General features: G+C 60.4%; 4 protein-coding genes across 7 annotated transcripts; 1 reads left to right on the top strand and 3 right to left on the bottom strand.

Moving 5' to 3' along the window:
- Positions 1–788: 788 nt before the first annotated feature.
- LOC139804321 (hexosaminidase D-like) lies at positions 789–6913 on the bottom strand. Of its 2 annotated transcripts, XM_071761461.1 has the most exons (15): positions 6363–6913; positions 4573–4767; positions 4282–4380; positions 3905–4142; positions 3670–3779; positions 3307–3394; positions 3061–3225; positions 2783–2966; positions 2563–2634; positions 2263–2467; positions 2091–2173; positions 1790–1868; positions 1441–1542; positions 1205–1294; positions 789–1124 (listed from the first exon to the last, which is right to left on the bottom strand). In XM_071761461.1, exons 3-15 carry the CDS (start codon positions 4374–4376, stop codon positions 941–943), a joined length of 1695 nt encoding a protein of 564 aa, XP_071617562.1. In that variant the 5' UTR covers positions 4377–4380; positions 4573–4767; positions 6363–6913; the 3' UTR covers positions 789–940. The 2 variants fall into 2 exon arrangements, with proteins under 2 accessions (XP_071617562.1, XP_071617563.1); XM_071761462.1 differs by lacking the exon at positions 6363–6913 and having other exon boundaries at positions 973–1124; positions 1213–1294; positions 4573–4613.
- A 116-nt stretch (positions 6914–7029) lies between these two features.
- Positions 7030–12152, top strand: MLST8 (MTOR associated protein, LST8 homolog). Of its 2 annotated transcripts, none has more exons than XM_071761467.1 (8): positions 7030–7401; positions 7658–7709; positions 7805–7967; positions 8089–8164; positions 9869–10021; positions 10178–10302; positions 10717–10880; positions 11391–12152. In XM_071761467.1, exons 1-8 carry the CDS (start codon positions 7273–7275, stop codon positions 11507–11509), a joined length of 981 nt encoding a protein of 326 aa, XP_071617568.1. In that variant the 5' UTR covers positions 7030–7272; the 3' UTR covers positions 11510–12152. The 2 variants fall into 2 exon arrangements, with proteins under 2 accessions (XP_071617568.1, XP_071617569.1); XM_071761468.1 differs by having other exon boundaries at positions 7263–7401; positions 7575–7709.
- BRICD5 (BRICHOS domain containing 5) lies at positions 11928–18440 on the bottom strand. Of its 2 annotated transcripts, XR_011729336.1 has the most exons (8): positions 17956–18440; positions 17014–17897; positions 14702–14833; positions 14174–14326; positions 13744–13851; positions 12831–12984; positions 12234–12412; positions 11928–12126 (listed from the first exon to the last, which is right to left on the bottom strand). XR_011729336.1 is itself a non-coding variant. In XM_071761473.1 (7 exons), exons 2-7 carry the CDS (start codon positions 17050–17052, stop codon positions 12318–12320), a joined length of 681 nt encoding a protein of 226 aa, XP_071617574.1. In that variant the 5' UTR covers positions 17053–17897; positions 17956–18440; the 3' UTR covers positions 11928–12317. The 2 variants fall into 2 exon arrangements, 1 of the variants encoding a protein (XP_071617574.1); XM_071761473.1 differs by having other exon boundaries at positions 11928–12412.
- Positions 18441–18582: 142 nt separating this feature from the next.
- PGP (phosphoglycolate phosphatase) lies at positions 18583–22865 on the bottom strand. Its single transcript, XM_071761464.1, has 2 exons — positions 22034–22865; positions 18583–20879 (listed from the first exon to the last, which is right to left on the bottom strand). The coding sequence occupies exons 1-2, from the start codon at positions 22848–22850 to the stop codon at positions 20554–20556; spliced, it is 1143 nt and encodes a 380-aa protein (XP_071617565.1). The 5' UTR covers positions 22851–22865; the 3' UTR covers positions 18583–20553.
- Between the last annotated feature and the right edge of the window lie 26 nt (positions 22866–22891).

The following is a 22891-nucleotide window of genomic DNA, read 5'->3' as shown; positions in this document are numbered from 1 at the left end:
TTGCCAGCGTGAAACGCCGTCTAATCTGCCCTCTAATCCCGCAGCCTGGCGGTGTGCGGCTGCATGGGGGGCCGGAGCTGCTGCGGGTCCCCCCGGGCTGGGGGTTGGGGGCTGGGGCTGGGGGGCTGGGGCTCCGCACGCGCCCGGGGGCCCAGGCGGGTCGGGGGCTTCCTTCACATCTGCCACCACTTCAGAACAAATGAAGCTCCTCAACAAAGGTCCCTTTGTACCCCACGGCTCTCTCCTGCCGGGCTCCAGCACCCAGCGCCAGCACCCGGGGACCCAGCACAGACACGGGCAGGGGCGGCCCCCATCCCCGTGGCCTCGCTTCGTGGTTTTGTGACCGATCCGGGACACGGGGCAGCAGGGCTGTGTGGGGCTGAGGGTGTTGCACGGCTTGCCCCCTCCTCCCTTGCCTGAGCCAGGCTTTTTTCTGGAGCTCCAGACCGCCTCGCGTTCCTGCGGCTCCCGCCGAGCTCCTGCCAAGTCGGGTCGGTCTTTGCAGAGCAGAAAAATGTGCAGTGAAATGTCCGTGTCCCTGCCCTGGGCACAACAAACCGAAACCGGAGCCCTGAACCGGGAGAGCAGTGGGGACGGGACCGGGGGGAGAGGGGGGGAAAGGGGGTGGCTTTGCTTTCCCCAGCCACAGGGATGGGCACAGTGGAGGAGCCGACTTGTGTTAACTCTTGCAACGAGCCCAAGAGCCGTCTGCAGGACAGACCCCAGCCCCCCGGCCCAGCCCCAGCTCCCCCCTGCCTGTGCCCCTCCCTCCCGCACCCAGCAGTGTCTACGAAAATACTTTATTGTGGAAGTGAGAGGCGCGGGAGCTCTCTGTACAGCGCAAACCACCGGCAGCGACCCTGTCACCAGCACAGATGGGGGATGGTGGCACTCGAAGCCCACCCTCGTGGGGGAGTGGGATCTCGGGGGTCTGTGGCCCCTATGTAGCCTTGGGCCTGGCGTTGAGGCGGATGATGGCCCGGTAGTCCCGCACCAGGTCCCGCAGCTGGTCCAGGTAGGGGTTGACGTTCTCCTCCATCCACTCCTCCACCGTGTCGGGGAAGTAGATCCTCTCCAGGTGGGTGCGCAGGTCATGGACAAAGTTCTCCCAGTCCTCGTGAAGCCTGGGGGAGAGCAGAGCATCCAGCTCCCTCCTGTGAGGGACCCCAGACCCGAGCTCGGGACCCCTCCCAGCCCCACGTACTTCAGCACCTTGCTGCCAAAACTCTCCATGTTTCGGGGGTTGCCGAACTGATGCTTCCGATGATAGGGGCTGAACCAGCCCTTGATGGCACTGGGGAGGCATGAGGGGAGTGGGGGGCATGGGGACCACCCAGAGATGGGGACCTGCAGGCCTGGCAGGTCCCCTCCTCTGCAAAAAGGGCTCCTTGTGCTCCTTAGCCAGACCCAGCCACCCTAACTCCTCCTGCCACCCATTACCTCTCCTCTTCCAGGGCTTTGAGGATGCTCTCCTTCAGGTGGCCATTAACCTGCTCAACCATGTGGTAGATCTCTGCACCAGGGAACACTCCCCTGCCCTCGCTGGGGAAAGGGAGGAAGGTGAGAGCCTTCCTCATGGAAGGACCCAACACATGGGGTGCACAAGCCACGCCATGACTCCAGGCTCAGTGAGGCCCAGCACCATACATGGATGGAAAGCACCCACCCTCACTCCAGGGGGACCCAGGACTGGGGGATTAGGGTCCGGCTCCCCTCCAGCCTGTCCCTTTGGGGGTGATGGGGCAGCAGTGCCCTGGCTGCCACCCCCATGGCTGGGCTGTGCACTCACCAGGTGCTCTGCTCCAGCTGCATGCTCTGGAAGCCCAGCGTGTCCAGGACCTTCCTTTTCATCTCTTCCGTGAAGCCCCCTGGGGAGAGCAAGGGAAGAGGCAGAGGGGCCCGGGCCACCCCACCATCAGGCACTCACCCTTGGCTTCACCGTGCCCCCAAAACCTGGGGGAGCTGAAGCCTCCCACCCCCCTCCCAGCACCCGTCCCTGCCTGCAGGGTGGGGGTCTGGCAGGCAATAGCTGCCCACGGGGGGGGGGAGACGGGGACGATCCCGTCCATGCCGGCTGCTCCGGTGCTCACCGTTCACCAGGGTCTGCAGGCAGAGGGCCAGGGAGGGGACACCGACGGGCAGCAGCTCGCAGAGCACCGAGTAGTGATCGTACCTGCAGAGCGGGGCCAGGGCAGGACGGGGGTCCCGCCGGGGGAGCCGCGTGGGCGCAGGGCAGGGCGGGGGGGTCCCGCCGCCCCTCACCTCTGCCAGCCGGTGAGGACGATGCCCTGGAGGCGCAGCGGGGCCAGCCGCGGCAGAGCCTCCATCACCTTCAGCCAGCTCAGGTGGTTTTTCAGGTGGTAGCCGAGGGGGGGCCAGGTCTGCGCCGGTCCCGTGGTGCCCTTGAAGGCGCTGGCGAACCACACCGCCCCGAAGCCGCTCTCTGCGTACTTGGTGAGGAACGTCCCTGCAGCGGGACAGGAGTGAGCAGCCAGTGCCACCGTCCCCGAGGGGCTGGGTGTCCCCCCCTGGTAGCCCCAGCAGCCTGGCACGCTGCCTTACCAATCTGCTCGGCCTCGAAGTCGGGCGCGTAGAACCACACCACAGGTGAGACGTGCTTTGCTATCCCAGACTCTGGGGGGGGAGGAGCAGGGATGGGGACATGAGCACCAGTGCCAGCAGCAGGAGGATGCTTGGGGCACCTCATGCTCGCCCGAGACGCCTGTCCCCACAGGGATGAGCACTGTCTCAGGTGCCATCACTGCTGTCCCCATGCTCTCACCCAGCAGGGCTCCCACGCTGATTTTCCGCAGCATGTCGTCCCACATCAGCACCCGCAGCCCCCAGTACTGCGTGGTGAGGAAGCCCAGCACCTCCTTGATGTGCTTCAGGTAGATGGTCCCCGGGTCACCTTTGTTGAGGCTCATCCAATTCTTGGAGTCCACCCCCTCCCCGAGATGGAAGACCTGGATTTGGGGTGGGGGAGAAGGGGGATGGTCAGCACTCAGCATGGTGCCTGGGGCAAGGGCTGGGGGGGTCTCTGCAGGGCCCATGGCCCACCTCATCTGCACCAATGTGGATCCAGCTGGAGCGCCTGTGCTTCTCCATCACCTGTGACAAGATGCTCCTGAGCAGGGCCAGGGTGTCAGGGATGTGGGGGTTGAAGCTGTTGGGGAAGCGCTCCACCTCCCGCAGGTGGTGGTACTTCTCGTGCTTCAGGATGAACTGCATGGGAAGGGAAGAGCCATCAGGGGGGCTGGAACCCCACCCTGCTGTGGGATGAAGGGCAGGACTGGGACACCTTACCTCCACGTGCCCAAAGGTTTGCACCAGGGGAATCACCTCCAGCTTGTGGAGCTCTGCCAGCTGCTGGATCCGCTCGATGTCCTCCTCACTGGGAGGGCAGGGACAGGCTCAGCAGGGGTGCCAGGGCAGAGCGTGGGGCACTCCCTCCTCCTTCAGCACCCTGCCCACGGGGCCCTGGCTGCCCCATGCCCATGTGGACTTTACTATGGGGACACAAATCTTGTCCCAGCGGGGCAGGGCGAGTGCCTGCCGGAGGCACAGCCTGGCACTACCACCACGGTTATCATGGGCACGGGTCACACCCGGGCACACCAGGACCTGCCACCAGCAGCCCCCCCAGTTCAGCCCCCAGCCCCAGCTCACCTGTAAGCGTATGGGGACCTGAGGAGTTCCAGCTCCCCCTTGAAGGGGAACATGTCCTCGTACTCAATGAGGATGCCGTTGGCTCCCAGCTGGGACAGGAGGGGGAAAATCTGTGGGGTGGGCAGGGTGGGGTCAGCTGGTGGCAATGGCACGGTCCCTGGGGCCCAGTGGGGACAGGCAGCAGGTAGAGCCTTGCTCTGCCTCTGTCCACCTGGCACATCCCTTGCGTCCTCACCTGCTCCAGGTAGGAGACCCTGGGTGCAGCTCCCTTCAGGTCCAGGTGGACCAGCCTCATCTTGGTGGCACTGACGTCCCTGGGGACCTGCTGCCCAGGTTCTTGCCTCGGGGCTGTTATCTTTGCCACGGATATCTCTAGAGACTGGCTCTGGGGACCGGTGTCCTGGCTGGTGTCACCCGTGTCCCCCCAGAACCCACTGTCCTTGCTGACATGCTTGTGCAGCTCCAGGGTGAAGCTGCAGGGAGCAGAGCAGAGCAGAGCTGGGGATGCCACGGGGGTCCCAGATGCTCCCCAGCACCAGGCCCCCATTCTGGCATGTTTCAAGGGCTCCCTGCAGACCCCAGCCCCTGCCTGGGGTCCTGCTGTCACCTCACCTGTCACGGAAGAGGAACTTGATGCCGGCCAAAGCCACAAGGAGCAGCACGACGAGGCGCAGCAGGTTCAGCCTGTGGCTCCTCTGGAGTGCCATGTGTCTGCGGGGCACACACGGGGGTCCGGCCTCATGGCACCACCTTCAGGGATCCCCCACACAGCCCCACGTACCAGGCCCTGCACCTCTGACCAGGGCAGCGCAAGACCCAGAAGAAGGGGACACAGGGGAGACCTCTCCCACCACCCTGGTCCCCATCGGGGACACCCCCAAAGGCACCCGGTATCCCTCTTACCACGGGTGCAGCTCGGGGCTGGACCTTTGCCTGCAAGGGCAGGAGCAAAGCAGGCGGTGGCTGCAGGGCAGGTGCCCACCAGGGGATCCCCTCGAGCTGCCGTGTCACCTCCCACGCGAGGGCCGTGTCACGGGGTGGCTGGGTGGGCTGGCATCACGCTGCAAGGCGGCTGGCCAGAAGTGGGAGGCAACACCACTGCGGACAGAGGAGACGTGATCAGGGACCACCACGGGACCCCTCCGGGGACAGGGACCGGCACCGGCACCGCCGGGGGCACCGCCGGGGAGGGGGCAGCAACCCGGCCCCTCCTCCCCTCGCCCCGAAGGACCCGCAGGGAAAACACCAGAGAGGGGAGAAAGCCAAGCACCACCCGCGTCCTGCAGCCCCCTCGGGGACCCTCCCCGCCCGCAGCACTGCTCACGGGTGACAAGAGAGCAGTGGTGACAACTGATCCCACCCCAGGAGCCCAGAGCCACCCCGCAGCGGGCAGCTCCTCTCCCCCGGCCCCCGAGGCACACCGGGCAGGGGGCAGCCCCAGACCCCTGCAAGCCCCACACGAGAAGCGCTGCCACAATTTCTGCCCTTTTTCCCCCCTTTTATCGCCGACCCTCGGGTGTGCGGCAGGGCAGGGATGGAGCAGCACAGCAGCACCCCCGGGGAGCACCCCTGGCAGCTGCCACCACCCCCCACCCCTCCGCCTTTTCGGAGAGTCACCACCCAAACGCGGAAGAAATTCGGGTTAAATTCAGCGTTGCCGGATTTGGGAGCTGAAAAGCAGATTTTGGGGACACGTGAGCAGCCCAGCTGATGGGGAGGATTTTGCCCTCGCTGCCGGAGCGGTGGCACCGGGGCAGATCCATGCTGAGCCCCCAGCTCTCAATTAGTCCTTTTCCTCGACACGGCCCTAATCAGCTCCCTGTGCTGCGGGGACAAATGTGTCACCCACTCCCCGCCCTTGCCCATCCCCTGCCTACCCCTGGATGCTTCTGGCAGCTCCAGCAGGGATGTGCCAGGCTGGGGACGGATGCCAGCCCAGGGCTCACCTCTGCAGGGGGAAGAAGGGGAGGAGGGTTAGCGGCCTCCGGGCATGGGGACCCCAGCACCCAGAAAGCCATAAATATGCACAGTGCTAATGGCGCTGTCATGGGAACGCAGCGCCTGATCGGAACAGGGGTAAATATTTCGACAGACGCTGTCCGCCCGCCAAGATTTGGCGTTTTCAATACGTCTTGTCTTCTGTAAACAGACAACGAGGGTTTCGGGCTCCCTGGCACAGCTCAGACGAGGGCAGGCGGGACGGGCACACACCGGTGGCCCCTGTGCCCGAGGGAGACCCCAGCGAGGGCCCAGGTGATGGATGCCGCCCCCCTAACCCGTCACAACACCCTCGGGAGTTATTAACGTGACATCTGCTGCTGCCAACGCCCCGGGTACCCCCTCGAGCGTCTCCTCAGCACCCCGCAGGCGCCGCTGGGCACTGGTCCCTGTGGCACTGGTCCCCACTGCGGCACTCGCCATCCCTGCATCACACCGGGCATCCCACTGAGCATCCCTGCATCCCACCGAGCATCCCTGCATCCCACCGAGCATCCCTGCATCCCAACGGGCATCCCTGCATCCTAATGGGCATCCTTGCACCGCCCTGGCCATCCCGTCGGGCATCCCTACATCCGTCCCCGCCCCGGTCCTCCCGGAGGCCCCGGTGATGCGGACAATCCCTGTATCCCGACCCCACTGCGGCCCCGAGCATCCCCCGCTTCCCCGGCTCCCTCGGCTTCCTCGGCCCTTACCGGCAGGTGCGGGGCCGCCGCAGGCACCGCCGGGAGCGGGCGCGGACACGGACCGCAGCCTCCGTCTCCACCGCCGCTCTTAAAGGGGCCCGGGCGGCGCCGGTGCGGCGAGCGGTGCGGCGGTGCGGGGCGGTGCGGGCCGAGACCGGGCGAGGAGGGGAGCTCCGGTCCCCGCCACCCGCCGGGCACAGCGGGGCGGCACCGGCACAAGGAGGGCTGCGGGGATGGAGGTGTTCCTGCCGTTCCCGGTGTGTGCCTCGTGTCCCGTGCCCGATGCCTGCTCTGTGCCCTGTGCCCAATGTCTGGTTCCCGGTGTGTGCCCGGTGCCCAACGCGCTGTGCTCGGTGCCTGATGCCCGGTGCTCCGAGTGTGCCCGGTGTGCAACCCCGATGTGTTCCCGGTGCCTGATGCCCGGGATGTGCTCAGTGCCCAGTGTGCGGTCCCGATCTGTTCCCGCTGCCTGATGCCCGATGTGTGCCCGGTGCCCAGCGTACGGTACCGGTACCCCGGTACCCCGGTACCCCCGGTACCCCCTGCCCGGCGCTGCTCCCCCTGGTGGCTCCTCTGTCCAGGGGTTGCCCCCCCCCACCATGGTATCTCCCCCTCCCCAGTTCCCCCCCCCCGCAGATGGTCTCGCCCAGCACACAGCTCCTGCGCATGCGTCCTCCGCACGGCGCCTGCGCACTGAGCAGCCCGGCCCGGCTGGGGCGGGGCCGGTACCGGGGAGTACGGGGGGGTACCGGGGCGTGGGGGGGGGGTGGGGGGTGGAACGGGTTCCGAGAGACCCCCACACCGCGGAACCACCGCACGGTGCGGGTAGGAGAGCAGCGGCCCGGCCCCGGGCGTGCGAGCGGGACGGAGCGTGGGTCCGGTTGTCGGCGAGGACGGAGCGGGTCCCGGCGGCGGAACCATGAACGCCGCACAGGGCACGGTGGGCAGCGACCCCGTCATCCTGGCCACGGCCGGCTATGACCACACGGTGCGGTTCTGGCAGGCCCATAGCGGCATCTGCACCCGCACCGTCCAGCACCAGGACTCGGTATCCTTCACCACCGGGACGGAGCGGGCTGGGGGCACCGGAGGGGTCTGGGGGCATTGGAAGGGGTCTGGGGGCACCGAAGGGGTCTGGGGACACCGGAGGGGTTCTGGGGAGGCCAGGCGTGGCCGGGGTACCGCCCGCACCCCCGCATGGGCCCCGTTATCTGTGTGTAGCATCCCAGATTGAGGAGATCCCGGTGTCAGCGTTCAGGTCCCATCTGCTGCTGGTTCTTACCGACCTTAACGGGCACCGGCAGCAGGTGAACGCCCTGGAGATCACCCCGGACCGCAGCATGATCGCTGCTGCAGGTGAGTCCCCCCCGGACCCGCCCCCTCCCCCCAGCCCTGGGCATCGGCCCCAGGAGGGGGTCCCCGGGTGACCCCCTGCCCGGTGGTGTCCGCAGGGTACCAGCACATCCGTATGTACGACCTCAACTCCAACAACCCCAACCCTGTCATCAACTACGACGGTGTCAGCAAGAACATCACCTCCGTGGGCTTCCACGAGGACGGGCGGTGGATGTACACGGGTGGGGAGGACTGCATGGCCAGGATCTGGGACCTGAGGTGGGCAGAGGTTGTGCTCCCCCTACCTCCCCTCACCCAGCAGCCCCCCGGGGTGGTGGAGCAGATCAGACAACTCTGAAACCTCTGCTCCCTCCTCCTCCTCCTCCCCACTTGGTTGCAGGTCTCGGAATCTCCAGTGTCAGAGGATCTTCCAGGTGAATGCTCCTATTAACTGTGTCTGCCTGCACCCCAACCAGGTGAGCACCAGCCCCACCACCATTTCCCAGCTGTGTCTCCTCTGGGTCAGCCTGAGGGGCTGAGCAGCTTTCCACTGGTGGTTTTCCTGGTGGCACAGACCCACCAGCTCTCGGTGGCATTGCTGGAGAAGCAGCAGGCAGCTCCCTGCCCCCCAGGCTGCATGGGGCCACTCGTGGGGGAGTGACTCCTTCGGGGTCACTGATGCCCAAGAACATCAATAAAGGGGTGTGATGGGAGTGGGACTGGGGGCACAGGGTGGGCTGGGAAGCTCCAGGGTGGCAGCACTGCCAAGAAAAAGGATCTTGGGGGCCACGGGCTCTCCTTACCTTGAGGAGCTTGGTCAGATTTGCTGGAGGGTCCCCAGCTGGTTCAGAAGCTGTTGATAAAGAGAGGCAGGGGCTGGGGAAAGGAGCTAAAAGATGCATTGAGGTGGAGGGTGGGGCAAATCAATACTATCATTGCAGTGTGAATAACCCATCAGGTCCATTTGGTATTCAGAGTGCTGCAGGGTCTGAGTCCAGAGACAGATGCAGGTTGCAGAGACAGCAGCAGAAGCCTTGATAAAAAGCTGAGTAATAGAAATGTTTCTCTGCATTTGATTCTGCAAGGGTTTCACGTTGCAAATCCTGATTTTTGGACCAGATTTGAGATCAAATTATTTGGTCCAGACCTGACATGAATGCTGCTGGTGCTGTGAAAATGCATTGGATTTGAATATTTCTGTTGTACCTACATCTTGCACATGAAATGATCCCTAACCAGGATGCTGCTGGGCTGGTGTGTGAGCAGGACCCAGGCAAGGATTCCAAGGGTGGCAGTGTTGATTCAGAAGGCTCCATCACTCTGCAGTCCCCTGGCTGTAGCCACGCTCATCTTGTTATCCCAGAGAGAATTCCCAGGGCTTGGCAAAGCCACGACAGCTTCAGTGACTGCACTTAGAGCTGCTCAGGAGGGGCTGAGGCGTCCAGGAGATGCTCCAGTGCTGTGCACTCAGCTAAATATATTGAGTGCTGATTGTCTGCCTCAGAAAGAAGCTGTTGCTCACAGGCTCAGAGCCAGCTGTGCCTGATGACCTGATCTCCTCTAGGGATTCTGCTAAAATTATGGACAGTACAGGACTGTTGTTAAAAGCCCTGGTTTTAGTGGAGAGCTGCCAGCATTGTCTTCTGCTCTGAACATGGGATTGGAGCCAGGGCTCCTGCCCTTCAGCTGGCTCTTGTCCTTCCCCCGAGAAGGGGAGAGAGAAAAACCCTTTTAGGGTTGTGTTTGTCAGGTATCTGTGCACTCCTGAGTGCTTCAGTTGTTCCCTGGCCAACTTAGATCTTAGTGCCCACTCCTCAGACATGCTGAAAACCACTTGGCTTCCCTGGCTGTTACTGGGAGCTGTGGCTGTGCAATGGGGCTGGAAATGGGGCAGCTGCTCTCTGCTCTGGGGTTGATAAAATTAGCAAAGGTAAACAACCTTTTTTTTTTTTTTTTTTTTTTTTTGCAAAGTGCAACAGCAGAGTTGCACCCTGCTTGCTCTCGGTGTGCAGGGGCAGGCAGCAGTGCTGAAAGTGCTGTGGAATAATTAAGACAGAACAGGATCCTGATGCTTAAAACCAGAGCCAGGCTCCGTGTGGTGCTGCCCAGGCCCGGGCAGAGCGTTGCCTGGAGGCTCCTGGGGCTCTGCTCAGAGTGATGAGGCTGCTGCTCCCCTGCAGGCAGAGCTGATCGTGGGTGATCAGAGCGGTGCCATCCACATCTGGGACCTGAAGACTGACCACAACGAGCAGCTGATTCCAGAGCCTGAAGTTTCAGTGAATTCAGTTCACATTGACCCCGATGCCAGTTACATGGCAGCTGTCAACAGCTCGGTGAGCTCCTGGGGGGGATTCATGGTGCCTCCCGTGGGCAGAGGGTCCCAGCTCTGCCCGCAGCGTTGCTGTGCCCTGGGCAGACGTGGAAAGTCTGGGCTGCTCTTGAGGGGTGACCCACCAGCCTGGGCACAGATCCCCCTCATCTCCTCACAGGGAAATTGCTACGTGTGGAACCTGACGGGTGGTATTGGAGAGGAGGTGACCCAGCTGATCCCCAAGACCAAAATCCCAGCACACAACCGCTACGCCCTCCAGTGCAAGTTCAGCCCTGACTCCACGTGAGTGCCTGCCAGCCCCTCACCTGCCTGTCCTGGCAACAGGGGCTCCTTCCCAGGGAAGCAGAGGCCAGCTGTGCCCTCCAGCTGTTGGCTGGTGCTGGCTCCACACTGCCCTGCAGGTCCCCCAGGGAGCAGGGGCACAGGAGGCACTGGGAGCAGGGTGCTGGCAGGGGCATCCCAGCCTGGTGCTCTGTGGTCTCAGCAAGCTTTGCAGCCACGAGCTGTTGAGGATGGAGCTGCTGATCTCTGGGAGCAAAGTGGTGAACTTGGTGTAGTCCTTGCCTGAGTTGGTTTGGCTGGAAGCTGAGGTGATGCAGGCTGTGTTGAACACAGGTCTCCAGCTGGTGCCTGTTCCAGGCCCTTGGGCACACAGCCTGACTCAGGAGGTTGCCCTCGTGTGTCTCTTCCTTGCAGGCTCTTGGCTACGTGTTCTGCAGACCAAACGTGCAAGATCTGGAGGACTTCAAACTTCTCTCTGATGACAGAGTTGAGCATCAAGAGCAATAACCCAGGGGAAACGTCTCGGGGCTGGATGTGGGACTGCGCCTTCTCCGGGGACTCCCAGTACATTGTCACAGGTGAGGTGCTGCTGTGCCTTCAGCCCACAGCTTGGGCTGCTCCAGGGCCCTGCACTAGTGCAGGAATCAGCAGTTCCTCTGCTTGGGATGCTGCCAAAGCTTCCTGCAGCAGCATGCAAGGAGGGAGCACAAAGCCTCAGTCCCGCAGCACAGCCTGCTCACGCCCTTCAGGGCTTTCCCTGTGCTGCACAGCAGCATCTCTTCAAACTGGAGAGATCAGCTTCATGTCTGCAGCTTATTTGGCCCAGGAGCAATGCTGCTTGCAGGCTCTTAGTGCCTCCAAAACACAGGGGGTGTCATGTCCACGTTACCTCTCTGCAACATAATTAAAACCTCAGGTAATGCAGAAACGCCCCGAGCTTTCTGCTCTGCCCTCACCTATCACCAACAGCCCAAATCATGGTGCTGAAGGCAGCAAGAGGAAAGTCTTTTTGGTTTTTTTAGAACAATTGAAATCTATAAAGTGTAAAGGTTAATGCAGTGCATCCTACCTGTAACTGTGTGTTCCAGCCTCCTCCGATAACCTGGCCCGGCTTTGGTGTGTGGAGACAGGAGAGATCAAGAGGGAGTACAGTGGCCACCAGAAAGCTGTTGTCTGCCTTGCCTTCAATGACAGTGTGCTGGGATAGATGGCACGTGTGGGAAGGACAGGAGCTCTGCTTGTCTGCCCTTGTCTGACAGTGGCCAGCACCCCCTCTGGAGCCAGAGACAGGCACCTGTAACCATCCCCTCTGGGGAGGGAGGGAGCTGGGGCTCTGGCAGAAGCAGCTGCAGCTGCCTGGGGTGAAACCGGGCTTCACCCCCAGCAGAGTGACACTGAAATGTGTGTGGAATCCAAGGGAGACCCCCAGGACAAAAGGGAATGGGAGGGGGAAGCACGGTCCTGCTGAGGGGAGCTGGGGATGGCTCAGCTGGAGGAATGAATCCCTCTGGCCTGGCTCCTGACAGCTTGGTGATGTTCCTGTGCCCCAAAGTGCAAACAAAATAAAAAATCAGCCACCCTGGGTGATGGAAGAGGCTGAGCAAAGAGTGGAGAGGCAGCAGCTGTTTTCTTGGTTTGCAATCCCTTTATTCAAAACGTGTTTCACAGACTTACTCGGAGAGCTGGACGCGTAAAGCCACCCACCCCTGACAGATTTAGTACCCTGGTATTGAGCAGGGCACGGAGCCATAAAACACCAGCTATCCATGTGATTCCTCTAGGCCTGGATGTCCTAATACCTACAAACAAGATGCAGCCCTGGAGCTGCAAATAAAATGTCTGTATGAGCAGAGTCCTCTTATTTTTCTAAACTCTCCTGAACTGCAACATGAAATCAGCAGGAAGCTTGTGGGGGATGGTGTGGATGTTACCTTCCTTGCTGATGGGATCAGAGGCTTTTCAGGAATCCAGTTCAAGTATGTAGAGCAGTGAGAGGGTATCTGCAGGCAGAGGGCTTACTCGGGGAGGTAATAAAAGCAGATGGAGACACAAATGTTGCTTGGGAAGCAGATGTCAATGCACAGGTAGATCAGGCGCTGCCTCCCCGGACCTGCAAGGGAGCAAGGACAGAAGCAGGGTGAGAGGAACACTTGGAGACAAATCCCTGGGGAGCCAAACAAGTGGGAAGTGACCTCATGAAACCTGGAGTAGGACAGAGCAGACCATGAGCTGGGGGAGCTGCGAGTGGCCAGCAGCAGCCAGGGGACACAGCACAGGGAGTTGTGCCTGGGGAGGAGGCTGCACTGCCTGGGCAAGGGGGCTCAGAGCCTTTCCCTGCTGGCTCCGTGGCTTCCCAGAGGTTGGGGGAACAAGCCCGAGCTTGGCAATCTCTGAACAATGGTTTGATTCTGGACTAGAGGTGACTTGTCCCTGTCCTGAGCCTTGGCAGCCTGTCTGGGACAGGCAGCAGCTTTGTGCAGCAGAGCCTGCTCCTCTCAGAACTGCTACAAACACCACCTCCAACTTACCCTCCCCTCTCCTGACCCAGAAGATGGATGTCTGCTCACACAGGGTCTGGACAGCCTCCCCCAGGCTTTTGGGGTCCACCTCTTCCCCTGCCACAATGCCCAGGAACTCCTGGTAGTACTTGGTCTGGTTGTTCTGACGAAGCAGCTGAGCAGCCTGGAACAAACATCCCCATGGACCAACCCCTCCTGAAGCACTTTGAGCTCCTCAGGGCCAGGTCCCCAGCACCCCCACCAGGACCCCCAGAGTTCCCCCCCTCTCAGGCGTGCTGGTGCTCTCCTGGCAGGGTGGGAACCTCAGATGAGGGACAAGGAACCCCCAGGAGCCCCTTGGAAAAATGGAGAGCAGGGACACAAAACCATGGGGCTCTGGCTCCTTGGAACAGAACCTGGCCCCTACCCCTGCATCCATTCCCATTGTGCCCAGAGGGGCTCTGTACAGCTCTTTCCCCTCTGAGCTGCTAACAAACCCATTTTGTCATTGTTTTTTTTTGTTGTTTTTTTTTTCACCCAGATTTTTAAGCAGGTAACAGAACACAGTGGGAGTGGGTGCTGTGAGAGCCCTGCTGCTCACCTTGGGGGGACACATCCCCCTCCCTGCCCCAGCCCTGCCCCTCTGCTTTCCCACAGGACATAAACCACCCAAAGGTGTCATAAAACCAGGAGCTGCTGCCCTGAGCCCTCACACTGAGCCCAGCACCACAGACCCAGCAAAGCACCAAACAAACCCCCAATCCAGCAGGGAATGGCACCGGGATGAGTGCTGGGATTTGGGATCTGGGTGTGCAGGGTCCCTGCTGCAAACACAAACCCAAGCAGGGACAAGTGCTCAGCTGGCTGGGACCCAGTCCAAAGCCAAACTCCTCACCCCCCCTCTGCTCAGCCACCCCAGGGAATGGCCACAGCAGCTGCTCACTGTCTGCTCAGATGTGTTGAGAGATGTCTGGAGGGTCTGGAGGTCCCAGGAATCCATCCTCCTCAGGTAGCACGTGTGCTGCTCCACTGGCTTGTAGCAGACATAGCCCTGGGAGGGAGGGAGGGAGGGAGGGAGGGAGGGAGGGAGGGAGGGAGGAAGGGAGGGAGGGAGGGAGGGAGGGAGATCATGGCCCATTGCAGCAGGCAGGGGAACCCCAAAAATGACACCCCCACCCCCCCCCCCCCTTGGTGCCCTGCTTTGGCTTTCCTAACTGAAGGTGCAGAGAAAAGCACCCAAGAGTAGCTGGTTGATGTTTTTCCTGGCCTACACCTCCATCTCCCACCCCAGCAGCTCTTCCCCCAGCATCCTGGGCTCCTCTGCTTGTTCCCAGGCTGGAGGGGCAGAGGGGGGGGATGGTCCCAGCACTCACGTTCCTGCTGTCATACAGCACCACAGCACTGTGGTTGCTCTCTGAGGTGATGTAGTAGGTCACAGTGCTCCTGGATTTATCCACCAAGGCTGTCTGGTTCCTCAGCAGGTCCTGCTGGCCCTGGGGGGTGATCCGGATCAGCTGGGACCCAGCCTGGTGCACGGAGAGAGGGGGGGAAGGCAGCACCAGCCCTCAGTGCCAGCATCCCCCTCCTGCTTGTCCTCCTGGATGATTTCCCAGCAGGGAGCAGCAGGCACACACACACTGCCCCTCGCCCAGACCCCACAGCCACACGCTGGAACTTTGCCCACTGAGCACAGCAGCAGCGTGGGGAGGGGGCTGCAGGTGATGCACTCAGATCCCTCTGGTTTAAGCCATGGTTTCTGGCAGGTGTCTGGCAGGGCTGAGCAGCCTGTGCTGCCAGCACCTTCCCTGCAGGCTGCAAGCCACGGGGGGATCAGCCCAACCCAGCCCTGGTCTCCTCCTTCATCCCCCAGGATGATCCCTGCCTGCACTGGGATCCTGTACCTGGGCAGAGCTGGGGGAGAAGCTGAGAACCCCCACGATGCTGATGCCAACAACTGCAAAGAAGAAGGCAATGGACAGGGTGATCCAGAAGGTCCTGGATGGAGCTGGGAGGTGTGCTGCAGCTCTCCTGTCCTGGAGCCAAGGAAAGAGCAGGAGTTAAAAATCAAGCCTTCTCCTGATTCTTCTTCACCACAAACCACCCTTTCCACTCATGACACAAAGGTCTGTGCCAGCAGCAGTGGCCAGAGCACCCCAGAGCCCCACAGTCACTGTCATCCCCCAGTGCTGGAGGTTCAGATCCAACCTGCTGCTGAGCACCTCTTCTCTCCTGTGCCTGGGGAAGGACACACAAACCCACTGAGCAGAGCCTGGAGCAGGAAAGTTTCCACTACCTGGGGCTGCTGCTGTGCTTTAGCAGCAGATTCAATTATTTTGGTTTATAGAAATCCCCAGGAGAACCATCAGCACTGGAAACAGGCCCTGTGTAGCATGATCCTTCTCCCTTGCCCCTCCAGGTATTTAGGATTTTATTTTCTTGACGAGTTGTTCTCCATGCAGACAGAGCTGATACTTGAAGCAAAAGAGCTTGGCAGCCATGTGGCATTTCTAAGTGGCTCGATTAAAATTCACTTTAATTCATATATTGAAACAAATTTAACTTAATAACACGGAAAATCATTTTTTACAAGGCAGAAAGAGTGTGCTCTCCATAAGAGAGGTTCAACAACACTTAAAAAAGGGATCTGTTTCTCAGTCTTCCCAGGAGAAATCCAATCAATGCCCGTGGTTGGCTTTGCTGCAGATGCACAAGGAAGGGGCTCTTCACACCCCTGGGCCAGCTACTGATCTTTTCCAGTAATACATAACCCCCAGATACCTCCCAGCAGAAAAGCAGCAAGTCTTAATCAAGTTAAAACCACACAAAGCTGAAATCTGATCAATTCAAACACAGCAGAGCCCCAGCCCTGCAGGACAGGAAGGTTTTTGGTAGGTAACCAAACTTCCTCGGAGGCAAACAAAGAAACACAGCAGGTCCTGGAGGTCACAGCTCAGCCCAGCACACAGCCTGGAGCAGGGGCTGGAGCTCTGGGGCATCCCCCACTTGGTCACTCTGTCCTCTCACAACATCAGTTTATGCTGTGTAAGTCCAGGCACTTAATAATAATTAAAAAGAATCCAAGTGGAGAGTGAGCTGAGCTGCAGAGTGCTCATCCCCAACCTCCTGAGGATCACTGGTTCATCCCCAGCCTCACTGGGATCACTGGTTCATCCCCAATCTCTCAAGGATCACTGGTTCATCCCCAATCTCACTGGGATCACTGGTCCATCCCCAGGCTCACTGGGATCACTGGTTCATCCCCAGCCTCACTGGGATCACTGGTTCATCCCCAACCTCCCCAGGATCACTGGTTCATCCCCAATCTCACTGGGATCACTGGTTCATCCCCAACCTCCCCAGGATCACTGGTTCATCCCCAATCTCACTGGGATCACTGGTTCATCCCCAGCCTCTCTGGGATCACTGGTTCATCCCCAGCCTCACTGGGATCACTGGTCCATCCCCAGCCTCACTGGGATCACTGGTTCATCCCCAATCTCTCTGGGATCACTGGTCCATCCCCAATCTCACTGGGATCACTGGTTCATCCCCAACCTCACTGGGATCACTGGTTCATCCCCAGGCTCACTGGAATCACTGGTCCATCCCCAGCCTCACTGGGATCACTGGTTCATCCCCAGTCTCACTGGGATCACTGGTCCATCCCCAGCTTCACTGGGATCACTGGTTCATCCCCAACCTCACTGGGATCACTGGTCCATCCCCAGGCTCACTGGGATCACTGGTTCATCCCCAACCTCCCCAGGATCACTGGTCCATCCCCAGGCTCACTGGGATCACTGGTTCATCCCCAACCTCACTGGGATCACTGGTTCATCCCCAGCCTCACTGGGATCACTGGTTCCTCCCCAATCTCACTGGGATCACTGGTCCATCCCCAGCTTCACTGGGATCACTGGTTCATCTCCAGTCTCACTGGGATCACTGGTTCATCCCCAATCTCACTGGGATCACTGGTCCATTCCCAATCTCACTGGGATCACTGGTTCATCCCCAGTCTCACTGGGATCACCGGTTAATCCCCAACCTCACTGGGATCACTGGTTTCATCCCCAGGCTCACTGGGATCACTGGTTCATCCCCAGCCTCCCCAGGAGCCCCGGGACAGGAGGAGCTCACTCCCCTCAAGAGGACTCAGGGGAGCAGCGGGCAGGGAGCCCCCCGTGCCAGGGGACACGGGGACAGCACTCACCGTGGTGCCAGCATGGTTGGAGCTGTTCCCGCCCTCCATCCTCAGCCTCAGAGCAGGACCCGGGTGCTGCAGCTCTGCCTCCCGGGGCTCTGCATCACCCCCGGCTCCAGCCACGCCGGGAAAACCAAACCCCGCACCTGGGAAAGGTCATCCCGGGGGAGCAGAGGGCTTCCCAGCCAGCACCTCCTCAGCTCCCAGCCCGGGGAGGTGAAACCTTAGAGCTGGGAGAGGTGAGGGGCGGGGGGAGCGGGGGCTGAGCGCTGCTGTCAGCGGGGAAATCCGCCCTGTTCCTGCTGCCCTGGCTGGGGCAGGGGGGGACAACGGGCACTTTGTCTGCCCCGGGTGACTCTCAGGAAGGGACACAATGAACAGAGCAACGTGGCAGCCTGCCCTCCCCATCCCTCAGTTCTACATTTCAGCCTCAGCTTCGTGCTCCCTGGGATGGAGCCAAAGGTTTGTCCTGTGGAGTGCTGCCCCTCCATCCCTCCCTGCATCCAGACATGGCTTTGTGTCACCTCCTGTCCCTCCTGCATCCAGACATGGCTTTATGTCACCTGCATCCAGACATGGCTTTATGTCACCTCCTGTCCCCCCTGCATCCAGACATGGCTTTGTGTCACCTGCATCCAGACATGGCTTTGTGTCACCTCCATCCAGACATGGCCTTGTGTCACCTGCATCCAGACATGGCTTTGTGTCACCTCCTGTCCCCCCTGCATCCAGACATGGCTTTGTGGCACCTGCATTCCCCCCTCCATCCAGACATGGCCTTGTGTCACCTGCATCCAGACATGGCTTTGTGTCACCTCCTGTCCCTCCTGCATCCAGACATGGCCTTGTGTCACCTCCTGTCCCCCCTGCATTCAGACATGGCCTTGTGTCACCTGCATCCAGACCTGGCTGTGTGTCACCTCCTGCCTGCCCCAGACACAGCTGTGTCACCTCCATCCCTCCCTGCCTCCAGAGCCAGGGGACAAGAGAGCTCAGCCCTGAGGTTACAGCCACAACCTGAGCAGCATCCCTGTGCTGTGGCTCCCAGCTCACCAGGTCCTGCTTTTCCTGAGCAGCCCCCAGGAGCTTTGTGTTTCTGAGATGTCACCAGGCAGATGTCACCAGCTGAGCAGAGCCAAGGGAAGGCTCAGCAGCATTGCTGCACGTGGAATCTACCAAGAGAAAAATACAGAGTTTAGGCATTTTCCTATCAAACAGGGCCCAGGGAAGAGTGTGGCTCATCCTGGAGTTTTTTTGTCATCCAAGCCCTCTCCCCACTCAGCCTCTTCCCATCAATGAACCAACTGAGGCCACTGTCATGTCCCAGCACACTGCCACTGTGGGACATCAGCTCCCAGCTCCAGACCAGCCCACACCTCAAGGCTGTGGCCAGGCAGAGCTGAGCAGCCCTCACTGCCACCTCACACCTTTGGAAGGGCACCTGAGCTTTACAAATAACATTCCAGGGTGTGGATTTCCTTCCCTGATGCTGCACGTGAGGATCCACACACACCACATCCCCCCCTCCAGCCTCTGCACCAAAGCTCCCAGAGACACCAGCACAAAAGGAGACAAGGCCAAGGGAAAGCAGTTTCTAAGTTTAATGTGGATTCAAGTAGAGGTTTCAAACCGTTTGGAAGCTGATACAGAGTTCTGAAGCAGGACTGACACCTTCACCTGCACAGTTCAGCAGAGGTGATGGAGGTGAGGGGTCCCTCCTGCAGGGAACAGCGAGGCCCAGGGCTCCTCTGGCCACTTCACTGGGCAGGTTCTGACACTCTGAGTGCCCCAGGACCAGAACCAAACCCCCCCTCCTGTTGGACCCTACCTGCACTGAACCCCTCACTGTCCATTTCCACCTTACCCCAAGGGGAAGTTCCACCTCTGGGGTTTCTTTACCTGGTCCCAGTTTTTCCAGCTGGAAATGGGAAGAGGGGAGGGATTCTCTGTGCTGCTGCACCCCCTCCCCAGGTACAAACAAAGAGCCTTTGACAAGATCCAGCTGACATTCTGGGAACACTGATGGACAACATGGACTGCAGGGTTATTGCTGTACACAGAGGGTGGTGGTGCTGGTTTCCAGTGTCTGGGTGGAAGGAAATGGCACTGGCACCCTGCCAGAGCTGCCCAGCTACCAGTGGGAGGTGAAGGAAGGAAGGACAGTGCTTAAGATTTTCCTGCAATAGTGGGATCTGTGGAATAAAAGCCTGATATTTGCATATATGTCATTTCTCAGTTGATTGTGTAATGCCAAAACCTTCACCTGTGATTCAGCCAGCATAAAAATCTACCTGGGAGCCTGAGCATCCCCCAAACTCATCTGAAGATCAAACTGGGATCATCCCTTGAGCAAGCAAGCCTCAAAGCCCCCCCAGCCCAGCAGCCAGGCCCCTGGAAGACCTTCCCCTTGGGTATTTAAAGGAAGCACGTGCTGCTGTCACCCCCAGCCAGCACCCACTGGATTATTTGGGAGCAAAGCTGAACTGTGTCCCCCCCACGGGCTGAGCCTCAGTTCTGATCCTGCAGCTGAAGCCAAGGAGATGCTGAGGGAAGGCCAAGAAGGAACTGAGTCCTAATGCAGTTATTCCTGGGCAGCAGGAGGTGTGAGGGACAGTCCTGGGGGGTTACAGACTTTCTGCATTACCAAATGCAAAAGCTTGAGGAGAATTATCATAGAAAGGTTGGGATTGGAAGGGACCTTAAAGATCATCTAGTTCCAAGCCACTGTGACCAGTGAAGTACATTCCTCTTATCCTCCCTTCTGGGAAATGATATATTATCATATACTATATTTAAATTTATATTTTAAATATAATCTGATATATATTTAGGAAGGGGGAGGGGGGGGTCTTGCACGTACGTGTGCTTTACACATACACCCAACACCTGGGCAGACACAGGAGGCACTGTTTGTGTCCTGTGAGGGGAATTCCCCTATCCCACACCACGAGTGCAGTTCCAGGCTCAGGCCAAGCAGCCAGCCTGCAGTTTCCATGCCCTGAGGTGACCCTTGCAGCAGGTTGTGCTGCTGAACAGCACCTCTGCTGGAAAAGCCATCGAGCTAAGGCCAAAGGCTCATTGCACCAGCCAGCACGGGTGTTTCCAAACACTGCTGCTAAGTTACCACACACCCCAAGAGTCCTTTCCCTGAATAAATCAGCCTGAGCCCTGACCCCTCCAGCCCAGGACACACCACCAGCTTCTCCTGAGATCAACCAGCTCTGCTTCACTCAGTCTAGAGAGGACAACGTGAGCATCACAAACGTTTTGGAGAGATGTGGTGCTTATAATTAAAAAATTTAAAAAATAAATCAAAAAGCCCCAGGAGGAGGGGGTGGGGGGAGACACCATAACGCCCTCTTCATTTCAAAGTGCATTTAAAGACTGAGGTGTAAACAACATCATACTGAGAGGACAGGGAGGTGAAACAGCCAGGGGTGGGTGGGTTGGTTGGTTGGTAACTCGAGGTGGTAACTAGTGAGTACCTCACTGCCACGAGGTGACTACCAGGGGCCTGCCAGAGGGCTGGGGAGGGGGGGTTTGGCTCTTCTACTCCCCCAGTGCAGGGAGGAGGTCAGCAATGCTATCCACGTAGTAATGAGGAACCAGGCTCTGGCGGGCAGGGCAGCCGCTCTCCTGGTGCTCCTTCACCTCCTCCAGCGTGGAGACCCCCGTCAGGGTCAGGAGGGTGGTGAGGCCACAGGTGTTGCCCATCAGGATGTCTGTGTCCAGCCGGTCCCCCACCATGATGGTGCGGGCGGGCTCGATGTGGAACTCGCTGGCCACGCAGTCGAACATGAACCGGGTGGGTTTGCCCACGATGATGGCCTCACGCTGAGCTGCTGTCTCCACTGCCCGAACCAGGCAGCCCGTCCCTAGGGCAGCACAGAACCACAGAATTATAGAATTGGATGGGCTGGAAGGGAGCTCAGAGCTCATCAAGTCCAACCCTTGATCCACTCCCCCCGTGGTTCCCAGTCCAGGGCACTCAGTGCCACGTTCAGGCTCTTCTTAAAAACCTCCAGGAATGGATGGAGAATCCACCCCCTCCCTGGGCAGCCCATCCCAATGCCTCAGCACCCTCTCTGCAAAGAATTCCTTCCTAATATCCAACCTAAACCTCCCCTGGCAGAGCTTTAGCTCTGCCAGGGGAGGTTTAGGTTGGATATTAGGAAAAAATTCTTAAGCCCATGGCCTCTTGTCTTGTCTCTACCTGGGAGCAGAGCCCAACCCCCCCCTGGCTCCAACCTCCTTTCAGGGAGTTGGAGAGAGTGATGAGGTCTCCCCTGAGCCTCCTCTTCTCCAGCCTCAACACCCCCAGCTCCCTCAGCCCTTCCTCACAGCACTTGTGCTGGATCCCTTCCCAGCCTCCTTGCTCTTCTCTGGACCTGCTCCAGCACCTCAATCTCCTTCCTGAGCTGAGGGGCCCAGAACTGGACACAGGACTCAAGCTGTGGCCTCACCAGAGCTGAGCACAGGAACCCTCAGCACAGGGCAGGGAAAAATCCAAGGCCATCCAACACCTTTGGAAAGGCTCCAGAAAGGTGACTCTACGGGCAGAGCTTTGCCCCGTGCTGCCCCGGGTCAAAAAGCTTTTAATTTTTTTACTTGACAAACCGGTGCCGGTAAAGGAGCAGAGATTCCACCTCTTTCAGGGGAAGGGGAGGGGAAGCACAGCCCCCAGGACTCGGGCACCCGGCACCGAGACCATTTGAAAGGAATATATTAATGGAGAAAACATTTTAAGAGATCTCAGAAAAGAAACTCGCATCAGAAGTTAACTGAAACTCAACCAGCCACGAGGTGGCTTGACCCGCAAACACCTTCAATCCCAGCCCTATAAACCGCTTTTCCTAGGATTTGATTTGTTTCATACCACGAGGTCAAAGCCTCACGAACCCCCCGGACCCTCGGGGATTCCCCACGGAGGGGTCGGAACCGCCCCGAGTCACCTCCCCGCAGCCCGAGGGCTCCTCCCCGCGGTGCCGGTGGCCCGGGACCCCCTTCCCGCACCCCCCGCCCCACGCACCGGGGATGGCGGTGCCGCCCTCCAGCGGGAGGCGGTGGTCGCGGTTGGTACCGACGAGCAGGCAGTCGGTGCCGCCGCGCAGGAGGTACCGGAGGGCCTGGCAGAGCTTGGCGTAACTGAAGTGCTCGTCGAAAGCCACGAGGACGGCGCGGACGGCGGGGTCGAGGGGAGCCTGGGCCCAGTCGGCGGGCGAGGGGCCGGGCAGGGCGGCGGGACCGTGCCCGAGGGGCGAGATGCCCACGGCCTCCAGCTCGGCGGCCAAGGCGGGGCTGCCCAGCACGTAAGCGGCGGCGCCGGGCGGCAGGGCCTGGCGGAGGTACCGGGCGGCGCAGTAGGCAGAGCCGAAGACGTGTCGGGTGTCGGAGGGGGGGAAGCCCAAACGCCGGAGCTTCTCGGTGTAGGCCTCCCGCGTCCGGCTGCTGTTGTTGGTCACGTAGCAGAGCCGCTTGCCCGCCGCCGCCAACCGGCCCAGCGTCGCCGCCGCCCCCTCCACGGCCGTCTCTCCTCGCCACAGCACGCCGTCGCAGTCGAACAGGACGGTGTCCGCGGCGGACAGCACGGCCCGGGCCGTCTCGCCCTCCAGCCGCCGGCACAGCCGCTGCCCGCCGCCCGCCATCGCCGCCATGGCCGCCGCGCCTCGCCCGGGCGCCCGCCCCCCGCCCGCTCCCATTGGCTGCGCCGCTCCGGACCCGCGCTCCCATTGGGCGGCGGCGGAGGAGGCCCCGCCCACCGCACCGGGAGCCGGTGCCCCGTGCCCTCTCCCGCCCTTCCGCATGGCGTCACGGCCCGCTCCGCTCTCATTGGCTGCCTGCCCCATCGGCCCGCCCCCCGCCCGCTCCTATTGGCCAGCAGCGAGCG

Source organism: Heliangelus exortis, chromosome 17 (genome assembly GCF_036169615.1).
Source record: "Heliangelus exortis chromosome 17, bHelExo1.hap1, whole genome shotgun sequence".
Lineage (NCBI taxonomy): Eukaryota > Metazoa > Chordata > Aves > Apodiformes > Trochilidae > Heliangelus > Heliangelus exortis.
The sequence above is the reverse complement of the archived record's forward strand: the minus strand, read 5'-3'. Positions and strand labels throughout refer to the sequence as shown.